Source organism: Canis lupus, chromosome 25 (genome assembly GCF_003254725.2).
Source record: "Canis lupus dingo isolate Sandy chromosome 25, ASM325472v2, whole genome shotgun sequence".
In the NCBI taxonomy this organism is placed as follows: Eukaryota; Metazoa; Chordata; class Mammalia; order Carnivora; family Canidae; genus Canis; species Canis lupus.
In genome coordinates, this window is record NC_064267.1 from 4875875 (window position 1) to 4898096 (window position 22222).

Genomic DNA, 22222 nt, shown 5'->3' on the forward strand with positions numbered 1-22222 from the left:
CATTCAACCACTGAGCCATTCAGGTGTCCCTATAAAGCCACCTTTAATTCAAATTGCAGGTAAAGTTTTAGAGACTATCAATGTGTCTAGGGGATATTACATTGAGTCCAATTTGCAATGCCAGGCATGGCATTAGAAAAAGCACTGGGTTAAGACCTTGGGTGAGCCACTTGGATTTTTGGGCTTCAGTCTCCTTACTCAAATAAAGGTCTGTCCTAGCTCTAAAATCCTGTGTGCAACTCTGAAGTGTACCTTTCCACCATCTGCAGAGTTAAAGGATAGCCTTCTTCTCACAACTGCTATGCAGTGGGACCTAGGACTTCTTACTTCTATGCAGAGGTCTTACCAGCTTGGAAGAGAGTCTTTAGGGTAAGGGCTGGGGGAGAAAGAGGTAGAAATGGGATCCCAGAAAGTCAGGTCTGCATGGCCTTTGGGGTTGGAACATTCTTCTGAGTCAATTCCCACTTGTTCCTTTCTTTTCCTCCACTGACTGCAAGGTACTGGCTTTCTGTTAGAAGACATGATTCCCTTCCCTCTCCTCTCCCTTCTCCACATTCCTTAAATCAGTATTATATCCTGGACATTGGATAAAAACACTGCCACTTTGGTAAGTAGGTGATATCTGGGAAGGTGATTTACCTCCCTGGGTTTCAGGATAATTCCTAAAAGACTTTTGAGGATTCAAAGAATACTGTGCCTAAAGCTCTAGCATAGTAACTGACAAAGAATAAACACTCAAAAATGCCATAGGTTATATGGACTATCACTGACATTATTGTATCTTGGTTGACCCTCATATTGGGATGCCTGAGGACCATGATTGGGGTGTGGGGTGAGTTGACCAACATTAGGGTATATATATCCTGATCTGTAGCAGATGCAAACAGTAAGTCTTGGAATGAGGACAGTAGAGAAAAAAAATGTAAGCAGCTACCTCAGAGAACTAAGGAGCCATATAGAAAGCCATATAGCTGTAAGGACGGTTAGGTATAAACTGGCTATGGTCTATAGTAACATTCCACTTACTAAAGGTAGAATTTTGTCACTTCATGTTTCAGTATTTCACTGCTAAACTGGAAGGTATCAGACAGTGACCAATGAGACCTGAAGCAGAAGATACAGTCACTCTAGCAAAGGTACAGAGTTTACATTTTCCTCAGGACCCCAATTAGCACTTGACTGACTCATATTTATCATTTGATACATTTGGTTCACTGGTTTTGTAGACTAGAGGGGATTTTAAGCAACAAATTCTAATTACTATGGCTATAAAAGGAAGTGTGCTGATGGTGGACAATTTCAAGAAGGAAACAGAAAAAGAATAGATATAGAATTGTATCCTTCATAGAATAATAATGGATACCCATGATAATAAAGAGACGCTTCCTCTTTTGTATAAGAGGATAGGGAACCAAGTAGTGATAAAGTTTAGAAAAATAATAAATCTCCAAAAAAGTTTTCATTTAGATAAAAATCTAGAAACTTCCTTTATCTGGAATGTTTATTTAGTTGTATTATATTACTATCCATCCTATTAGATGAATGAAGCCTTGTGATTTTTCTGCAAATTTAGTCAAGTGTGTATGATCTTGGTTATTCAGCTTATATAATACTAATTATCTGATGGTTTCTTAACCATAATAATTATCTTTTCTTATATTCAAGAAATTCTGTGTATGATGCTATCTTGGGGATTTGCTTTTAGGAGCACAACTGCCTTTTCTTTTTATTGAAAAAGGCATATCATTAATGAAATTACTAATTCTAGGGGCACATGAACTTCTTTCACTAATGAGGAACACAAAGGTTGTATCTATAACAAATCACTACTTAATGTTTTATTAAGATATATGTAAAAATGTTCTAGCATAAAAAGCATATGAAGAGACACTCAACATCATTAGTCACTAGAAAAATGGAAACTAAACTATAATGAGATTTTAGTTCATATCCACCAGAATGGTTATAATAAAAAAACAACAACCAGGCAATGACAAGTGTTGGTGAAAATACAGAGGAACTGAAAGAGTCATCCTTAGTAGGAATATAAGAAGGTATAATCAACTTTGCAAAATAGGTAGTTTCTTAAAAAGTTAAACATAAATTTACCATTACTCAACAATTGTACTGTAGGTATATGCCCCAAAGCAATGAAAACATATGTCCACATAGAGACTTGTATGTGAGTATTCGTAGCAGCATTATTTATAAGCCAAGGAGTGGAAACCCAACTGATAAATGGATCAGAAAAACATGGCATATCCATACATGGAATAGTATTAGGAAGAAGAGCAGAGTGCTAATACATGCTACAACAAGGATTAATCCCCAAAACTATGCTAAGTGAAAGAATACACATACTAAAGAACACATATCATTCAGTTCTATTTATATAAAACGTCCAGAAAAGGAAAACCTGTGGAGATAGAAAGTAGATTAGTGGTTGCCTGAGGATGGAGGTGGGCGTAGGGACTGAGGTAGGTGTAGGTTGCCTGAGGATGCAAATGGTCATGTGATCTTTCTGGGATGATGGAAATTTTGGAAAATTAGATTGTGATGGCTGTCACACAACTCTATAAATTTACTAAAAATCATTAAGTTGTACACTGAAAGCAAATGAATTTTATGATAATGATTTAAAAGATGAGAAATGTGAGGACCAGAGATGCTCCACAATTTACCCAGGGCAATGAAGCTAGTAAATGGCAGAACCCAGGTTCAAGAGCAGGAAATTACTAAACTCTAAGTCATACTCTTTCCAATATAGTATTTATTATTAGCACCCACATGAAAACTTCTGTTTAATCAGTTGGGTACAATAGCATGAATAAGAGAAAAATCTAGTCCAACAATTTTGGTTCCTTTTTTTGCCTGAGTGTAGGATTCATTCATTTTATTTATTTATTTTTAATTAGTTTCAGAGGTAGAATTCAGTTTAACTAGTTTGGACATAACTAGACAACATGTTAAAATCATTGCGATTATTATCCCTCTGTGATTCATTCATTCACTCAGCAGATATTTACTGACCAATCACTTTGTCAGGCACAGTTCTGGGCTCTACGAACGTACAGCGTAATGATGTGACTGAGAGCTACTGATATGTGGCAGGTTTCTAGGGTTGAATTTGTAGATTTGGTATCCTTACATTGATAGTATAGCCAGCACTCAAATATGTAAGGGTCGTATGGAAATGGATGACCAAATCTAAAAATAAGTAGAGATTTTAGAAGTGTAATTGCATTACTTAAGTATAAACCCTTCACATTAAAAAATATAAATTGAAGAAATCTGTTATTCAAGAAGATAGTATGATAAAACTCCACTTATTTGGAAGCACCAATTTATAGATTAAAAGGTGACAGAAATAATACCTACAAGTCATGCAATATATGACACTCCTTCAAAAGGGGGAGACCAGTTTGCAGATTACATATACAGTTCTTTTAAGCACAGGCCGACCACATCAGCAACAGCTTTAAAATAAAATATATTAAAAGTAAAGTATTTCTGAGAGACAGAAAATATAGTTCCAAAATTGAAGGGAACATGAGACTGACAGTGAAATTCAAACACACACACACACACACACACACACACAAAATCAGGGAGTAGAGGGAGCAACCATATATTATATGATCCTGTTTATGTGAAATGTCCAGAATCAATATATAGAGACACAAAAGGTTAGTTGCCTAGGGCTGGCTAGGGAAAATTGTGGAAGATGCTGAAGGTACTGGGTTTCTTTATGGGGTGATAAAAATATTCATAATTGATTGTGGTAATGGTTGTACAACTCTGTGGATAAATTAAAATCCATTTTTTTTTTTTACTTTACATGAGTGAACTGTATGGTATGTAAAATCTATCTATGTGACATATGTCAATTATGTAAGTCTTACCAAAAAAATGGACTAAGGAGAGCTCCATTGCAAATGTGGACTTTGGATTCTGATTCAAATACATACAGTGTAAAAACAAAATAAAATACATTTATAAGACAGCTGGAAAAAATTGGGAGTTAGTGAAACAGAGCACATAAGTGGGGATGGTGAAGGGTAGGGGAGAGGGAGAGAGAGAACCTTAAGCAGACTCCATGTTCAGCACAGAAGCCCAACAAGGGACTCAATCTCAGAACCCTGAGATCATGACCTGAGCCAAAATCAAGAGTCAGCTCCTAAACTGACTGAGCCACCCAGGTCCCCACAAGTATATTTTAAGGTATGTCTCATGGCTTATGAGTTCCTGCATGCAAATATGTTCTAAATATAAATTATTTTGTTTTGAATATTTTATGAGTGAAAAAAGAGTAGAGATTTAGCCAGTAGACAAAAATAAGAAATGGACATTTATTTCAAGCATTTTAGAATATCTCAACAGATGCTCATCTGATTGTCTTCTCCTAAGGGAGCAAATATAACTGAATTACCATTCCTTTATTAGTCTTCATGAAAGAAAAATCCACTTCACAATAAAGAAAGATGTCAAAAGACAATAGTAAAATGCTTGCCTTGTTTTTTCTTAAATTTTTAACTTGTATTTATGGATGTTAAATGGCAATTTGTTAATAGTTGGAAACAAAAGAAAACAACAGAATATTTTTACTTCCTGAAGACTACTCAAGCAAAAACAGAATCTCTTACCATCCTGTTGATCCGTACAAAGTCTTCAGGTTTTTTTGCCCAAGGGGGAAGACCAACATCATTTACTACAACTTCATCTTCTCTGACTCCGAGATTGTATCCATTACTATTGACAAACATCTCTGGTAGGTAATAGAACTCTGGAATTAGTTCCTGTCAGGAATAAAAACATGGTGTATTAAACCACTTTAAAAATGGGCTGAATAAAACTATTGTAACTTGTTAACTATAAACTGAATTAAACAATTTCTTTACTTAAATTCTTTATTATCTAATTCTATTCTCCAATTTATTTTCTTTACATAAGAGAAAGAAAAAGAGAGAAGGAAAGAGAAGACAAACACTTTTCTTGAACATTTTATTTGATAATTTATAAGACTTTCAATCTTATATTGCCATAATTGGTTTAGAGAAATGGGTTATAGGATCAACAGTAGTTCACAACATCATTATTAAACAAGTATGTAAAGCTGTATCTACAAGTCTATTGTGCTCAACAACCTTTTCTGAATATTAAGGAACTATCCAACTTAAAAAAAAAGTTGTTGCCAGTAGTGGTTAAAAATCATGTAATATCTTCTACTCTTCCTTTTGATCACATTGGCAATTATGCTACATGATTTTTATAAAAGATTAATAGTTTTATTTCATAATTTGGCAAAATTAATTACTTCTGTACTATCACTAAGCACGATGAAAAGATTATATAAAACGTGACAGTAAGTTTTAAATAGGTAACACACGGTACCTGAATGGAATGGTTCTTAATAAATTGGATGCAAAGACAACCTGTGTTACATGTATATAAAGATGGCATAAACAACTTGATTCAAGGCAAACTTGTGTTTGATGCACAATGTCTAACATGAGGCTTATGCTTCTTTAGAATAAATCTGATATACAAATGAACTGCTTTTACGATCCTTTTTTTATGCAAGGGAGAAAATGAAAACAAAAACCATTATAGTTTTTATGTATACCATCTATACAATGATTTAAAAAATTATCTTTTCAAATATCAAGATGAGGGTTAAATTAACTTTGTATTGTGAAAAGTGAAAGGACATTTATTTGTGTAACATGATCAACACTGATAATGTAGTGCCTGAAATTCAACTCCTGCTGTGGTCTTCTCTAGGGATCCACAGAAAAATTAAAAAACAAAGCGAAACAAAAAACACCAAACACTAATGCCTTCAAATAAATCAAATTACTAACTTTCAAAGAAAAGCATACACAAAACCTGGGTTCTCCTGCTAAAACCAACATTTGTCTGTTATAGCATAAGTGGGTGTTTATCTTAGTAATGCTCTGTGAGAATTTGATTATTATCCATTCTGATGATGATAAATGTGAACCATAAGAAAAATAAAACATAATAAAATTTGAGTATGGGGCACTGCGACAGGTACAAAGAAAGAAAAAAATGAACAGGACATGGTTTTATTTCAAGTAATTTATAATCTTGTCTACAGGGTAAATGCACAAACAGATGGTTATAATACACAATAATAATAGCTTGAAGGAAGTATAAACCAAGGATGATGGAGCACAGGGGAGAAGGCAGAGAACTCAAGGCAAGTGTGGAAAGAGTTCACTGGACACCAGACATTTGAATTCACTACAGCTAAGATAAAGGCAGGGGGAAGCGGCAGGAGGATCATCAGAAAGTATTATCAAGAAGTGATAAGGACGAACAGTGGAGTATAGATATACTGGAGGATACAGGTCAGGATGAGGGAGATGGGAAGTGGGCTGCTGAGAGTTATATGGAGCCTGGTGATGAAGGAAGCTTTACGCCAAGCTAAGCTATTTGGATTTTGTATTATTGGGCATACTTGTTTTACAACAAGAAATGAGGTGTTAAAATAAAGGATGGACTGGAGAGAAGAGAGACGGGGTGTCTATGTATATGCAGCGAGAAGGGGAAGTGGAAGCAGCAAGGGGAACAGGAGGGAAGGGAGGAAGGGCAGGTGTGAGCTGTGGTAAGGGGACATGTTGTGGGACTTTAGCAGGGAGGGTAGCCTGTGACAGAGGAGAGGATGGGTGTGCAAAGAAGAGAGGGAATTAAGTGGCTCACACTGTGTGATATGCATCCACTAACAACAAACTATGTACAAGGCATCGAGGCCACAAGAGATGGTAGGAAAGGAAAATTATGGTGAGATTAATAGAAACTTGTGTAAATTTTCAGTGACCTGTATGCAAAAGGGAAAATTCAGAAGGGGCTGAAATAAAAACCAGTAGATAAACAAACATCCTTATTTGCAAATCGTGATACAGTTTAGTTGATGGGCAAGACAGGAGCTAAAGACTGCTTCAGAAGTATTCTATCAGCAGTAACCATAATGAGCTGATTTCTGGACTGAATGAGCACGGTGGTGTATATTATATTGCTTTGAAGGAGCAATTTGGTAAAGGTGTATGATCACTGATCAGAAGGTAGAAGTGAAGCATCATTGCTATTCTCATTGATTTGTACACATCAGAAGTCCATAATTGTTATGATCTGACGTTTCTGTTCCTCAAAAATTCAAATGTTGAAACTCTATCCTCTGTGATGGTATTAGGAGGAGGAGTCTCTGGAAGGTAATTAGAATTAGATTAGGTCAAGAGGGTGGAGCCATCACGAGTGGGATTAGTGTCCTTATAGGAGCCCTGAGGAGCCATGTGAGACTCAGCAAGACAATGGCCCCCTGTGCCAGGACCTGGACACTCACCAGACACTGAACCTGACTATTGTGGCACCTCAGTTTTGGATCTCCAGCCTCTACAACTGTGGGAAATAAATTTCTGTTGTTTATAAGTTCCCTAATTTATGGTAAAATACAGCTGCCTAAGCTGACCGAGACAATAATTATTAACTTATTATTTCAATGCATTAAGATAAAACTTATAATAGTTTTCTTTTGATATTACTGTGCAGTTTGGGAACATACAAGACAATTAGTAAAAGGTGTAGAGAAAGGTAAAGAATATGGTTATTTGCACATTACCCATCCTTTATGTGGCAGAGCACAACAACAGCACTGCAAATGGTCCAGAAGCGGGGGGAAAGAATGTAAGCTCATGCAGTCGCTCCTTGTGGACGGTGATTTATATGTCATAGACTCACATAAGTCAGGGATTTCCCTTACTGCCTTTCAAAGGTTATTTGTGTTCATGTCTCATCTCTAGAACTGGACTATCTAAGCTTCCTGGAGGACAGATATATCCACATGGATACAGCAACAAAGATTTATTTTTTGTTTAAACAGCTCAGAGTCTTAATTTATCTTCAACTGCTTTGGTGCTCTATAATGTTTTCAATATATAAAAATATATTATTTTCCATTCTTTCCTGTGGTATAGGGGCACATAAACTATGTGGTTATTATTAACCTACTTACCACTATAATACTATTTTTCTGAATGTCATTAAATTAGATTCACAAAGACAACAAAGCCCTAGGGTTTTGTATTAATAACGTTTTGGACAAAGGCAGATTTTCAAGCCTTACTTTGTGAGGTTCATCTTATTTTGTTGAATCCCTCATAGCTCTTGGTGTTATACTTTGTATGCAGCAGGCACTCATTAAATACTAAGCTACTGAAGATACTAGGCAAAGTTATTTTAATATCACTAGAAATGTTCTGGGGCAATAAGCAGATGGTTGGAAGAATGCCTCAAGACTGGATAGAGCCAATGAAGAGAGTTTCATCTCTGAGATTCAACTGTGACGTCCAAGAAGATGACAATAACTGTATCTGTGTCAGCTGAAATGTTATTTCTGCTCGTTCAATCTTACAACAGAAGGTAGAATTTACTTGTATCTTGTACTATGTGTTAGCACTGTCCTAAGTGCTTTATATCTTTTTTTTTTTTTTTTTATGATAGTCACACAGAGAGAGAGAGAGAGGCAGAGACACAGGCAGAGGGAGAAGCAGGCTCCATGCACCGGGAGCCCGACATGGGATTCAATCCCGGGTCTCCAGGATTGCGCCCTGGGCCAAAGGCAGGCGCCAAACCGCTGCGCCACCCAGGGATCCCTATATCTTTTTTTCTTAATCTTCACAAAAATTTCATGAGGAGGGTATTCTCATTCTATGCACTTTCTAGACATGAATACTGAGCCAAAGAGAAGGTAAGTAATTTGTTAATGACTATGCTAGAAATAGGTGGTAAAGCCCTAAATCAAAATCAGTCACTTTAAATCCAAGGTCTCTACTGTTATATATTCTCTATTTTGCCTTCTGAAGTAGCAACCCAGTCATTCTATATGATTTTATCCTATTTTGATTTTCTGCATAGCAATTATAATTTTCTTCTTTTATATATTAGGCTCCTGTGTCCTACTACACTGGAAATCTCATGACCGTAGGAGTCATTGTCTATTTTGCTCACTGGTTCACACCACTCACTTGCTAGGAACGGTGCCTAGTACATAAAAGATGCTCAATGCAAACGTGTGAGATACAAAAAAATCAATTATTGCTGTGTGTTTACCATCTCCTGAATTTCAGGCATGAAACAGTGATAAAAACAATATTGCAGGCCATCATTTTCAAGTTGTGTTAGTTTAAGCAGAGGTCTTTAGGGCAAGCAGTGAGTTGAAGGTAAGAGGGAGACAGAGCAGGTAGGCAGTTTGGAGATTATCCCTTCTACCAGGAAGTGCTACTTTATGTGCATCAGAATCACAGATCCTAGTTTAAATCTGGACATCTTGCCAGCTTGGGCAAGTTTCTTAACCTTTTGAAAAAAAATCAATTTCTTCATATGCAAAATTGTGATGATGATAGCAATGAACTCACTGGGTAGATGTGAGGATTAAATGGTGATAATGTGTAAAACAATGCATTTAGCAGCTGTCTGCAAAATACCTTTTAGAAGCTATTCATTCTATCGACTTTTTTTGATGCAGATCAAAAATATTGCTGCTGAGTTACCCACTACCGAAGCATACCCTGTAAACCAGTAACAAAACTGTCACTTCGGATGTTTCTGTTTGAAGGAATACCTGTGTAGACAGTTCAGATGATTAAATGCTTTTTTTTTTTAATTTGATTTTTCTTTCTGCTATCTTGGCTGACTTTTTTTTTTAAGATTTTATTTATTTATTCATGAGAGACAGAGAGAGAGAGAGGAAGGCAGACACAGGCAGAGGGAGAGAGAGAGAGAGAGAGAGAGAGAGAGAAAGGCAGACACAGGCAGAGGGAGAAGCAGGCTCCATGCAGGGAGCCCGACGTGGGACTCAATCCTGGGTCTCCACAGGATCATGCCCTGGCTGAAGGAGGCTTTAAACCACTGAGCCACCTGGGTTGCCCATGCTGGGATGATCAGGGAAAGAGACAGACATGTCTGGACAGTCCCTAGCTATCCTGACTAGCTCCGAGGCTACACAAAACACCTGAGTAAAGAAAACCAAGCTGGGTTCTCTCGCTCAGCCACACCCCTCCAGCTGTCACCAGGCAGCTCAGCCTTGAGTGGTCTTTGCTGGCTTTAACTCCAAGTGTGTAACTGTCAACAAATAAATAGTTGCTGTGTGTGTGTGTGTGTGTGTGTGTGTGTGTGTGTGTGTGTTTGGAGTGGGCAGGGGGAGAGGTGAGGTGAGGGAGATAGAGAATCTTTTATTTTTTTAAGAGAGGGAGAGATTCCAAGGTGGTACAAATCAAATGTGGCCAGAGGGTAAAGGGCATGACTATAAGCCCCTTTATAAGTGCTCAGAAACATTTAAGGTTTGTAGACTCATTCAGCTACACAAAGGGATTTTAAGAAACTTAAGGGCATTATAAACAGCATCTTAACTCACAGCCATGAGGATCCTATCTCAAAAGAATTTTTGGGTGCAAGTTTTTTCTCATAATGAACTACAATCTGATACATAGAAAGCCCACATAATTTTAAAGCAGTTAAAAGATGCCTCGGCCCCAACTTTCTACGATCAGGAAGCATTTAGAGAAAATCACCCAAGTGCAAACGGGTGATTTCTTATGGAAAAGAAAGCTGATTCAGAGAACAAAGTCAAGGTCCCAGAGGACCTGTACCCAGAGTCCAGGAAACTGGCAACATGTGCCTGGCTGCAATTGCCATGAACTAGCCACTGCTCTGTATGTTCCACATCCCCTCCTTTGGAATAGAATCCGTTGAGGTTTACCTGTTTCTGGCTTACCACCATATGGTGAGTTACATGGGACAGATAACTTGTCTCTCTAGTTTCCAGATATTCAAATTAGAAATTTCTGCATTGTTTCTGTATCTGGACCTGATACAGACCATGAGATACTAGATTCTGATCCTGATGCTATAACGTGGCTAGCAAGTTGAGTATATTTTGCATCTAGGAGGAATGTGAACTGTGATCAGAGAGAGGACTTTAGCAGACTATTTCCAAAGAGCACCATAAAAAATCCCTCTAACCTCCATGTCCTTTTGCAATGTGACTTTGCTGTTCATCTCAACAGGAAGTAGAGTTCATTTCTCCCCTTCCTTAATTTGGGCTAGGCCCCGTGACTTGTTTTGACCAACAGAATGCTGTGTAGGTAACACTACGTGAATTTCAAGCCTAGGCATTAAGCAGCCTTGCAGGTCCCCCCTCTTTTTTTATCCTCTTGATAGCAAGCCACCATGAAAAAAGGTGTGATTTTCTTAGAAAGACTATATAGAGAAAGAGAGGACCAGCCAGGCCCCAGAAGTTCCAGCCATCCTTGTTAGGGCAACAGATAAGTGAGTAAGTAAGTGATTACTTGAATCTTCCAGATCCAGACAGGCCACCTCAGTTGACCCCAGATGGATTAGAGACGCTGTACCTGATGAACCCTAGTCTGATTGCAGAAATCTAGGGATATAAGTGGCTATTTTTTTTTAAGCCACAAGGTTTGCGGTGGTTTGTTACACAGCAATAAATGACTAAAGTAAAACTTGATTGATCAATTACTTCAACTAGTCAAAGTGGCTGGATATGATTAAACGATCATGCAGAAGAATTAAAGCAGCATGCTGCCAATGAATAAGCACTACACATAACTTAATAGACCTTGGTGCTAATAGACCTTGGCTTCCTCCTTACCTACTATGTGAACTCAGGAAGGCCATTTAATATCTGGGAATCTTCTTTACAAAAACAAGAATAATGATAGCTATCTCACAAGGCTGTTCTAAAGACTATCAAGTAAATGACAGGAAAAAAAAAAAGCACGTCTGAAAACTTGAGAACCACTCAGAAAGCATGAACTCTTCCAAGTGTGCTCCTTCAGAGGTATTTAGGCACCAACTTGCCTACTTTGGATAAGAGCTCTCCTGCTTACTCTCTTCCCTTTGATAGATCTCTGTTAATCACTCTCTTTAAGGAAAGAGTCCAAGTAGTTTAGGGTTTCCTAAATGAAAAACAGTGCAGAAAGACATCAAATACTATCAAAGAAATGGCAAGATGAATATTATAACAGGCATTTTGTGTCTGTAAATGTGATTTCTGGTTTATTTTAACAGCTCTACTGAAACCCCATGGTACAGTTAATAGTGTTATATGCATTCTGTCAATAATAAGAAAATATCCTCAAACACAATTTCTAATTTACAAGCTTCTGACAAGTTCAAGCTGCTGAGAAATTGGACTTGAAAATATGTCTTAGAGTGATAGAAGACCACTATTAACACTATGATAATTGTATACCTATTGCATCAAATCTGACATTTCGGTTTAATATATTTTCCTGAGAAAGCGCACCATTTTATGGCTTCCTAGTGAAATCAAATCCAACACAGACGTTTTCACTTTTCTAATATAATTCACTGAAAGGTTTTAAAGCTGCCATTTCTTTTCTTCCTTTTTTTTCAAAAGATTGATGCCCTGGCATTCGTTAATTCCACAAGAGCTCATAATGGGTCAATGAGTCAGTGGTGAGCACCTCCATTAACTGTATTAATTTACACTATGTCACCTTAATGACATTTTGTCACAGCTACCTTCTCTGACATCTCCATAGCTATTCAAAAGTCATATAACAACTTTTGAAGGCATTAAGGAATCTTAGTGTAAGAACTTCAGTAAGTTGAATGTCACTGTTACCAAGACTATGCTAGGGAAGAAAAATACAAAAAAATAAAAATAAAGTAAAAACTAACTAGTCTGACTTAACAGAGGGGACCTGGCTCCTGAAAGGTCACTTCACCAACACTCCATCTCTGCCCAGCTTGTATGCATTACTGTAAGAAGAGACTGATGTTAGTAGAGACAGAATGAAACCTTCTACTCTATTCTAGTTCTTTTTTAGATGAATATCTAGGTTACTAGATATTGCAGACAAACTTTTCTTCACAAATGGAAATGCATTTCCTTAAAATTATATCCAGTGCTTTATTCAACAGCTTAGGGATAAGAAATCAAAAGCTTAGGTTTTAACACCCAGTTAGCAAAACTATTATTACTCTTGGTAACATATTCTTCCCTGTTAAATCAAGTATTATTTTAGCGGAAAAAAATACCATGTGTTTTAATCAATATATTTAAACATGAATACATGAATTTAGAAAATTTCAAGTTACTACCAGTATTACCAAAAAATCTCTCTACCACTTCTTCAGTGAGAATCCTCAAATTCTGAAAGATAATACATTTGGTCACAGAGACATACAGACACATACACAAACATATTTGAAAAAGAGCAAAGCAGAAAGACTGAGAAGCTATACTTGTAATGCAACTTGATGCAATTTCAAAGATCTTTTTCATATCAATAAGAAAAAGATATTTGACCCAACTTAAAAAAAAAAGGGAAAAGATATGAGTAGGTTTACAGGTCAATCAATATATAAAAAATGCTCAATTTCACTCACAATTAATGACATGCAAGCCCAAACAAAGATAACTCCATTTTTACTCACCAGATTAGCAAAAATTATACTGTTTATTATGATAGTGATGAGGGGGGCGTAGGGAAGGAGGCATCCTCACATACTGCTCTAGGGAGTGAATTATCATCTTTGAGAATAATGACTTGGCAATATTTTTCAAAATTAAAAATGTATATAGCCATTTAGCTATTAACAGAAATTATCCTTTACACATATACACAAAGTTCATCAAGATCACTGTGCAAGGGTGTTTACTGCAGCCCTGTGTTTAATAGTAACAGAGAGAAAGACAAACTATCCATAAATAGGAGATTGTTTACATAAATTATTATGTATGTGTGCAGCCTTGAAAAAGCAAGGGTCTACGTGGAAAGATATTCAAGATAGATTATCATAAAATATGAAAGAGAACTGAAAATGGGAAAAATCCGTGCAATGTCAAGCTAGGGAAATGAGCTTCTTATGAACTAATTAAGTCCGGGGGTGGGGGAATAGGTCCTGTTTATACTCAGCACAGCCGCTTGAGGATAAAAAATAAAAACCACCCCAGTTAGTGACAGCCACATTGGTATTTGTCCTTGATGATGTGACCCCCAGGAACCAAAGGAACACAATTGGTAACAAAACGTAGTGTTTTTGAAAGTTCCAGAACAGGAAAACTCCAGGAGAAATCCTAGCAGTTTTATTTCATTTTTTTAATAATAAATTTATTTTTTATTGTTCAATTTGCCAACATACAGAATAACACCCAGTGCTCATCCCGTCAAGTGTCCCCCTCAGTGCCCGTCACCCATTCACCCCCACCCCCTGCCCTCCTCCCCTTCCACCACCCCTAGTTCATTTCCCAGAGTTAGGAGTCTTCATGTTCTGTCTCTCTTTCTGGGTAGGAAATATCCTAGCAGTTTTAGAAGGAAAAGCCTGGTATGAACACTGGTCATCAGAGACTGACCTGTAACTTGGTGAGATATTTTTGGTGATGGGAAGCATCAATAAAGTTCTCAGGATAGAAAGTAAAGTCCAAACCTGTATCTACTTATGTAAATTAGAATGATTAACTCTGATCTGTGTGTGGGTTTGTGAGGGTAGATCTTTGAATTAAGCTGAAAAGCCAATTTTCTTTTTTGTGATGATGTCTAATAAGGGTGAGCAGGCATCTCACTTGAAATAACTTGATACAGTGTGTATACCTCTCTGAATTAAGATATGTATAACCTTATATATGACAGAAAGCCTTAAAATATAGACAATAATGTTTAATTCAAACAAACACAAAATATTTATTGAGTGCTTTTTGTGAATATTAGGCTAAGTTCTAGAAGCTGCTGGACTCCTCACTTTCTGTGTAAATTTTCGAAGTGTTATGAAATAAGAAATGGATTCTCTCGTTGTTTTCATTGGAAGGAAGTCAGTTTAAATGGGGGCTCATGGGTATGTTAGAGTTTAATTCCTCAGTGAAATAAGGCTGATAGGAGAAAGCTGTATGCCTTATGAGTCTGGTATAGTAAGAATGTATGTCAAATTATCTAACTTCCAAATATGACTATGTCATATGTACAAATTAATATTCATTCATGCAAACTTTGATAGTAACAAACGAAATAGAGAAGCTACAAACTACTTGGATCCATTTAGTTTGTTTCCTGCTTTCAAAAAGAACAGAACAAAGTTGTATTCATCTAGTTTTCTTACAATTCAGTAACATTGTAATTGCCTTTAAAAATATTTGCGATAAGCATAAATATGAAAATGATAATTTTGACTTTAATTCACAGCCTTTTGTTGGATTAAGACCATAAATGGAATAATACCATAATATTTTTACATTTAACAATATGAGTGACAGTGATAGGGAAAAAATTGCCTTGAAGAAAGAAGCCTTAGAAAGTAACATGTATACCCATGCAATAACCTGATCATATCTCACTATCAGAGAAAAGAATGAGAAAAATGAGAGAACAAATGTATATTATTTTAAATATAACCTTTTCTTAAAAAACAAAAGCCCATATAAATGAATAACAGATCTTTCTATTTAACAATAGTTAAGTAGTACCAACATTACTCTGCTCTCTGGCTGTTCCTGGGTATTGTGTGTGTGTTGGTTTAATCTAATGTGTATTGTTGCATAGTATCCTCAGGCACAGTCAAGTAAAAGCTAGGGCTGTACAGAAAAGCCTACATTTTAAATGGGTCTTGTCATTAATGCTTTATTAATTGCCCCAGGCTACGTAAACCCAGAGCTGCGCAAGCTATAACAATATGACACATTAAGGTCAAATCCAATTCCTGCTGTGTTTCATGGAATGGGCCAAATATTGAGTTAACAGCAGGAAAGGCAATTTATGGCCTTTTCTTTCCATCTCCAGATTATTCAATCTAAATTAGATAGAATTTTTTGAAATTACGAGAACACCTTAACTGAATAAATGATTTTTGAATCATTTTCTGTGATGCTCAAAATTATTTCCTCTAGCTTCTTTTAGGTTGGTTGTACTGCATGATTTTAAAATATGATGGAACAAAACCGCAGCATAAAATGTCTTACACACCCAATTAAATTAAAAAAATCAAGATGTCAGCATATTTTGAAAGTTAAATTATCATCAACAAATAAAAGGAACCTACCTTTACATCAGAAGTATCTCTCTGACTAGTTCTCCAAGACCTTGCAACCGATGAGAAGGTTCGATCTGGATGGTCAAACTTTCCATCATTTGCATTGAGGAAGAAGGTTGTGAAAGGTTCCTAAGCGAGAAGAAGAAGAAGAATCAGGAATCTGACCCGCCTGAACACAGCTGCCTTGTTCCATTGTAAAATATGACTGTCTTTGAACCCCTTGTGAGGTAGAAACAGTGCAAGGTCCCGGAAAGATGCTTATGCTGAGGAATCAGGACACGCGTGAAGGGCCGCTCAGGCACTGCTGCTCCGCAACCTTGGCAGAGGCCATTTTGCTTCTTGGGCTCCAACTCCTGATCCGTAAGACGATGGAGCTCTAGTGCTCTGTGATTTGACGATGAATGCTTCTGCATTATTATCAGTTTATAACTCAGATGTTCTTTCTGATAACTAAGGCCATATATAATAACACTGCACTACGAAAATCACTCCGGCACTGTTCACTGCACTGTGGAATTAAGTAGGGAATGGCCATCTGAGATTACGTATCAAAGTCTATTAAAGTACTTGTACCACACCACGGTCTGATGATCTTTTTAAAATGCAGAGTTCTGCTTAAAATCTCTCAGTAGCTCTTCAGAGCTCTTAGGAGAGACTCTAAACTACTCATTTTTTTTTTTTTTTTTTGGTCTTAAAAGATCTTGAATGATCTGGAAATTTATCTCTCACCTTCCCTTCTTCACATTTTAAAGTCGTGCCACACTGCTCTCACTTCCTGTCCTTTGTAGGTGATGTTCCCTCTGCCTGGTACCAATTTATCCTTTTCCCTCACCAACCTTACTTTGCTAAGTTCTTTCTATCCTTTATGCCTCAGCCAAGGTGTCATTTTTCTCCTGAAATATCTTCCTTGATTTGCCAAGCTCTCCAGTATACTCAAATACAACCTATACTTTCTAAATACATCACTGAAACACTTGTCACGCTGTTTTATAAGTGATTTGTAACTTGTCTATCTTCCCCCCACCATATAAACAGATTCCATCATCTATCATGTTCACTGTCTTATCTCCGACACTGAGAATAATGCCTCGTACACAGAAGTTGCTCAATGTATAATTTGGCAAAGAAATGAATGAAATAAAATCAAGTGCAAATAAGACTAGATAAACTCTAGTCCTTTCTGTCACTGTCACCTCACAGAAACACACTATCTGCCACCCAGTACATGTTCCCGTAGCAGGAAACCTTAGAATAACTATTACACGATCCTAATGCATTGAATTTTAATGCTTTTTGTGTATTTTTTATGTTGGGAGAGAGGCATTATTTCTGATATCATTAAATTTACTTCTGAGTAACATTCATTCTCATCAAGGATTTCTTACTTAACCACAAGTCTAACACAGACAAATATATATTTCCTTTTCCATGGTTTAATTCTCTCATTGGTCTAGAATGAATGACATGTCACCCCTAGGTTCAATAATGCTAAGAAATCTACAGGACATTTTTCTGAAAAGCTAGTTTTCTTTAATATATATAATCCCTATTAATTCTTTTATATCTATGAAACATGACTTCGTCCCTTTGAACTTTTTTGTTGTCATGAGCCATAGGGGCCAGCTGTTGGGCAACAGCTACAACCATTCATCTTCCTCAGTCTCTTTCTGAAATTTAGTGTGGCTGGATGTCATCAATGTTATAAGTTTGTAACAGATCACCAATTTTTCATGTTCAGTATCAGACAACAGGAAACCATGATTAAAGAGATAGGATGAAGAATGATAAAACAATATTTAGAGAAGGGCTGTATTATGGATTCACCTGAAAATCAGAGATGCATCCACGAAGTCCCATATTGCTGTTTTAAGATTTTAGGTGGTATGAAAGACAAATAGACGTCACTGAGATTAAGTTAGGAAGAAAATTTTTTTGAGATGTCCTTCTCTAATTAATCTGCTTTGCACAGTTTTAGCTTACTATTAAACATTAGGTAATTAATGTGGTATTTATCACTCAGTTAAAGTGGGGATAAAAAATTCTAGAAGTAGCAATGGCAAACTGAATGAAATATAACAGATATAAGTTCGAATCTTGATGGGACAAACCATTAACTTCTTTCAGACAAGTTATTTAACCTTACCTATGTAGCTATGTTAAGTCCCTGCTTCCAGGTCCTTCATCTATGTTAAATGGGAAGGACACCATCTTGGGGATGATTATGGGAATTAAATACAATTAAATAATATGGAAAAGCTTGAAGTGTCTCACCTGACACAGTTATAAAAATGACTACAGTTTTATGCACTTTATAGTTTTATGCACTTCACAGTTTTATGCACTGTGTAAATTATTGACTGCTGGGTTTCACACTAGACTGCAGTCTACCAGACAACCCGACCAGACCCCTAGTGCCTTAGGTCTCATCCATCTCTGTATCCGTAGCACCAAGTACCCATGCTTGGTTCATAGTTAGTGTTTATTCTCATTTTTTATTTTTTAAAGACTTCATTTATTTATTCACGACACACACACACACACACACACACACACACACACACACAGAGGAAGAGACAGGTAGAGGGAGAAGCAGGCTCCCTGTGAGGAGCCTGATGCAGAACTTGATCCCAGGACCCCTGGATCCAACCTGAGCCAAAGGTAGACACTCAACCAAAGAGCCACCCAGGTGCCCCCATAGTTAGTGTTTAATAAATGTTTCTTGAATGCACCTAAACATACAAGTACTGTTGGGAGATTAAGTATAGCTGGGTAAGAGTAAAATAGCTTTTGTCAGTTCTTAACTACTCATTTGACCAAAAAGTTGTAACTGCAGAATCTGCTTCTTCATTATTCTCAGATACCGATGTCCCGTGTTTTCTTTTGCACTCTCTCTCTCTTGCTCTCTCTCTCTCTCTGCAGGTCATAGGCAGAGATTAATTTAGAAAGATTGCACTTGTCTCTATGATTTTTTAATCTATTACACAGATGTGAGTGAAGACCCATTTATACATGCAAAGCCTTACTTTTTATCATCAGCCACTAAAAGCTGGTTTATCTCTATCTCGACCTAAATTATAAAATCCTTCCTGGTCTTCAAACCTTAACAAAGGTATGCCCAAAATAGCAGAGATCGGCATAGTAAAAAGAAATCCGAAATTAAAGAATTACTTTTATTTCTGGTCATGAAATTTATGAAACTGGTGGCAACCAACAGCAGAGAATACTGAAGAATTCCACACTTTGCAGTTTTAAGTAGCTTTTAAAAAGATCTGATTAACAACTGTTTTCGGGTCACATACTACAATTACTGACATATATTCTCATTATTCCTGAAGGCCTCCAGCTGTGATGGAGGTAGAGTACGAACAGAAATTGATAACCTATTTGTTTCTAAGTGAGTATTGATCTTTCAAGCTCTGATTACCGTGGAGATTACCTTTTTTCTAGGTGTTTCCTTATCACCTTCAAGGCACAGTGGAAGGCTTTTTCTTTTTTTCATCTCAGGCCCAACTAACGTAGAGGATTAAGTACTATATTAATAAGTCTAAGGAACTTTCCTATTTTTTTACTTAGCATATGCTGATTGAACCATTTTCAATGTGTACATTGCCATATTAGACAATTTATCATTATACTAGAAAAGCTTTCAGTTTGGACGATGCACAAATGAAAAAATATGAAGCAGAGATTTCAGAAATTCAAATGCTGGCATTTGTCGGGCTTTACAAGCTTCCTGATAGGTCCTGCAATATGAACAGCTGATGGCAGACCTCCTTCTCCTAATTACATCTGCCCTAAGGTCACTTCATATCTTCCAACCTTGTCTTAGTACAAGAAACCCAAGCTAGCCAGGCCTGCATGGGACAATCGTACACTGAATTCCACCATAGCCTTTATTCCCTTGCAAGGACACCAACAACCTTTCCTGCCTCCCGATGATTACAGCCCAATGAACTCTATCCTGGGCAATCCTAACCCCATTCCCCTGCCCCTCTTCTTCTATCTTCTCTGGTATTTGCTCAGTAATCTCATAAAAATCTTTTCTTAAGTCCCTCTCTGCTGTACTTTTTATCTTTGCCTTCCTTTCAATTCATTTGAAACAAACTCTACTCATGGGTAACAGGTGGTGCTTGGAGCACTATTTTACTTTACCAAAGTAAAGGGGTATATCTTGGACTGATAACAAAACATAATAAAGATGAAAGGGCAGGGAACTAAGGCTGCCGGGCACCTGTTTCTGTGCTCAACACTGTATTATTTCACTTAACTCAGTCCTCGTGATTATCCTTCAGAATAGGTGTAACTATTCTTATTTCACATCTGAGAAAATCAGGGTTACATTCTAGGAAATGGAGAAACCATGATTTGTATTGTGAATTGTCTAACCCTAGAAGCTTATTTTCTCCCATTCCTTTTTTTAAAAAAAAATAAATTTATTTTTTATTGGTGTTCAATTTACCAACATACAGAATAACACCCAGTGCTCATCCCGTCAAGTGCCCCCCTCAGTGCCCGTCACCCATTCACCCCCACCCCCCGCCCTCCTCCCCTTCCACCACCCCTAGTTCGTTTTGAAGGAACCCACAACTACCTTTCAGAATCATCAAAAAGTCTCTGTTAATTAACCCATATACCTATTATAAAACAGGTTTTTGATCAAAAACTCATCTGTATGGAGATTCCTCAAAAAATTAGGAACAGAATCCCCATATAACCCAGCTCTTCCATTTCTGGGTACGTATTCAAAGAACAAAGAAAGACTAGTTTGAAAAAGATAAATGTACCCATCTGTTCATTATAGCATTATTTACAATAACCAAGATATGGAAACAACTTAAGTATCCAGTGATAGATGAATGGATACAGAAGTTGTGGTGTATTTATACAGTGGATTACCACTTGGCTATAAAAAAGAATGAAATATTGCCATTTGTGATACTTTGGATGGACTTTGAGTGGATTATATACAAAGCAAAATAAATCACATGGAGAAAGACAAATATTGCATGATTTCACTCATATGGAATATAAAACAAAAACAAAAACAAATGAACAAACAAAATAAAACAAAAACAAATTGTAGATACAAAGAACAAACTAGCAGCTACCAGAGGAGAAGGGGTTTGGGCAGTGGGTGAGGTGAATGAAGAGGTCATCTGTATGGTGATGAATGGTAACTGGACCTGGAGTGGTAATCACTTTGTAGTGAATACATATGTCATATTATAAAGCTGTATACCTGAAACTTACATAACAATAAAAAAAAATAAAAAACAGAATGCTTCATCTTCCTCTAAGTCTGCACTGTCATTAAGCATCAGTACTTGAGGTAAATATAACAACACTATTTTATTCAGTAGCATTATCTTTTGCTTTAATTACAATGCCTGCAAAAGTGTTTTTACTATTTTTTTCACTACAAATACACACTTTTAAAGACATAGGCTCTTGGGGAGGCTTTCCAAGATATCCGTAATATGCTTTTACAAGTCTCAAATTCCAAACAACTGATTTATAAATGAACTTTTGTTATACAACCTATTTAACTTCCTTAAAGATTATGATTAAATGTTTGACAAATGAGTTTTGAAGAGGTAGGTGGAATACAGGTGAATAGGTTGCTGAGGGATGTAAAGGTTAGAAAGTAAGATTTAATTACTTCTGTGTGTATGTTATATGCTATATGTTCAGGGTAAGATTTAAAGTAAAAACATTCCAAGTAAAATGTGTCTTTTATACTAGTCAATATCTGAAGAAACTTCAAACTCCACTATAATAGTTCATTCATCATTTGTTCAATGGCAGCTATCAAGGAACCAGTCTTTTCAGAGTCTTGTAACTCAGACAAGTGATTTCACTGGTAGTTTGTCTAAAATAATATTTTTAATTAAAAAAATGAAGTATGTAGCTGATTAGCATTTTAAAGTAGTTGTTATCATTGTTGTACTACATATAATGATTGAAACTAATAATGAGTTTAATGACTTCAGGTCAAATGACTTGAAAGGTAAAGAGCAAATAATTACTTACTCTGTATTTTGTTTTTATGGATAAATTCTTGGTGACATGAATTTTAATGCATTTTCTACTTCATAAACTTCATGGGATGGGAGTGAGAAAATCACAATTCCCT

General features: G+C 36.6%; 1 protein-coding gene across 11 annotated transcripts in view; it reads right to left on the bottom strand.

Moving 5' to 3' along the window:
• Nucleotides 1-22222, bottom strand: part of NBEA (neurobeachin) — a 674158-nt gene that overhangs the window by 64732 nt on the left and 587204 nt on the right. For all 11 annotated transcript variants that reach the window (XM_049101416.1, XM_049101413.1, XM_049101412.1 and 8 more), the window contains 2 exons: nt 16099-16218; nt 4644-4796 (listed from right to left, as the gene is read on the bottom strand). In XM_049101416.1, coding sequence (XP_048957373.1) covers nt 4644-4796; nt 16099-16218 — 273 coding nt within the window. The remainder of the gene's footprint in view (nt 1-4643; nt 4797-16098; nt 16219-22222) is intronic.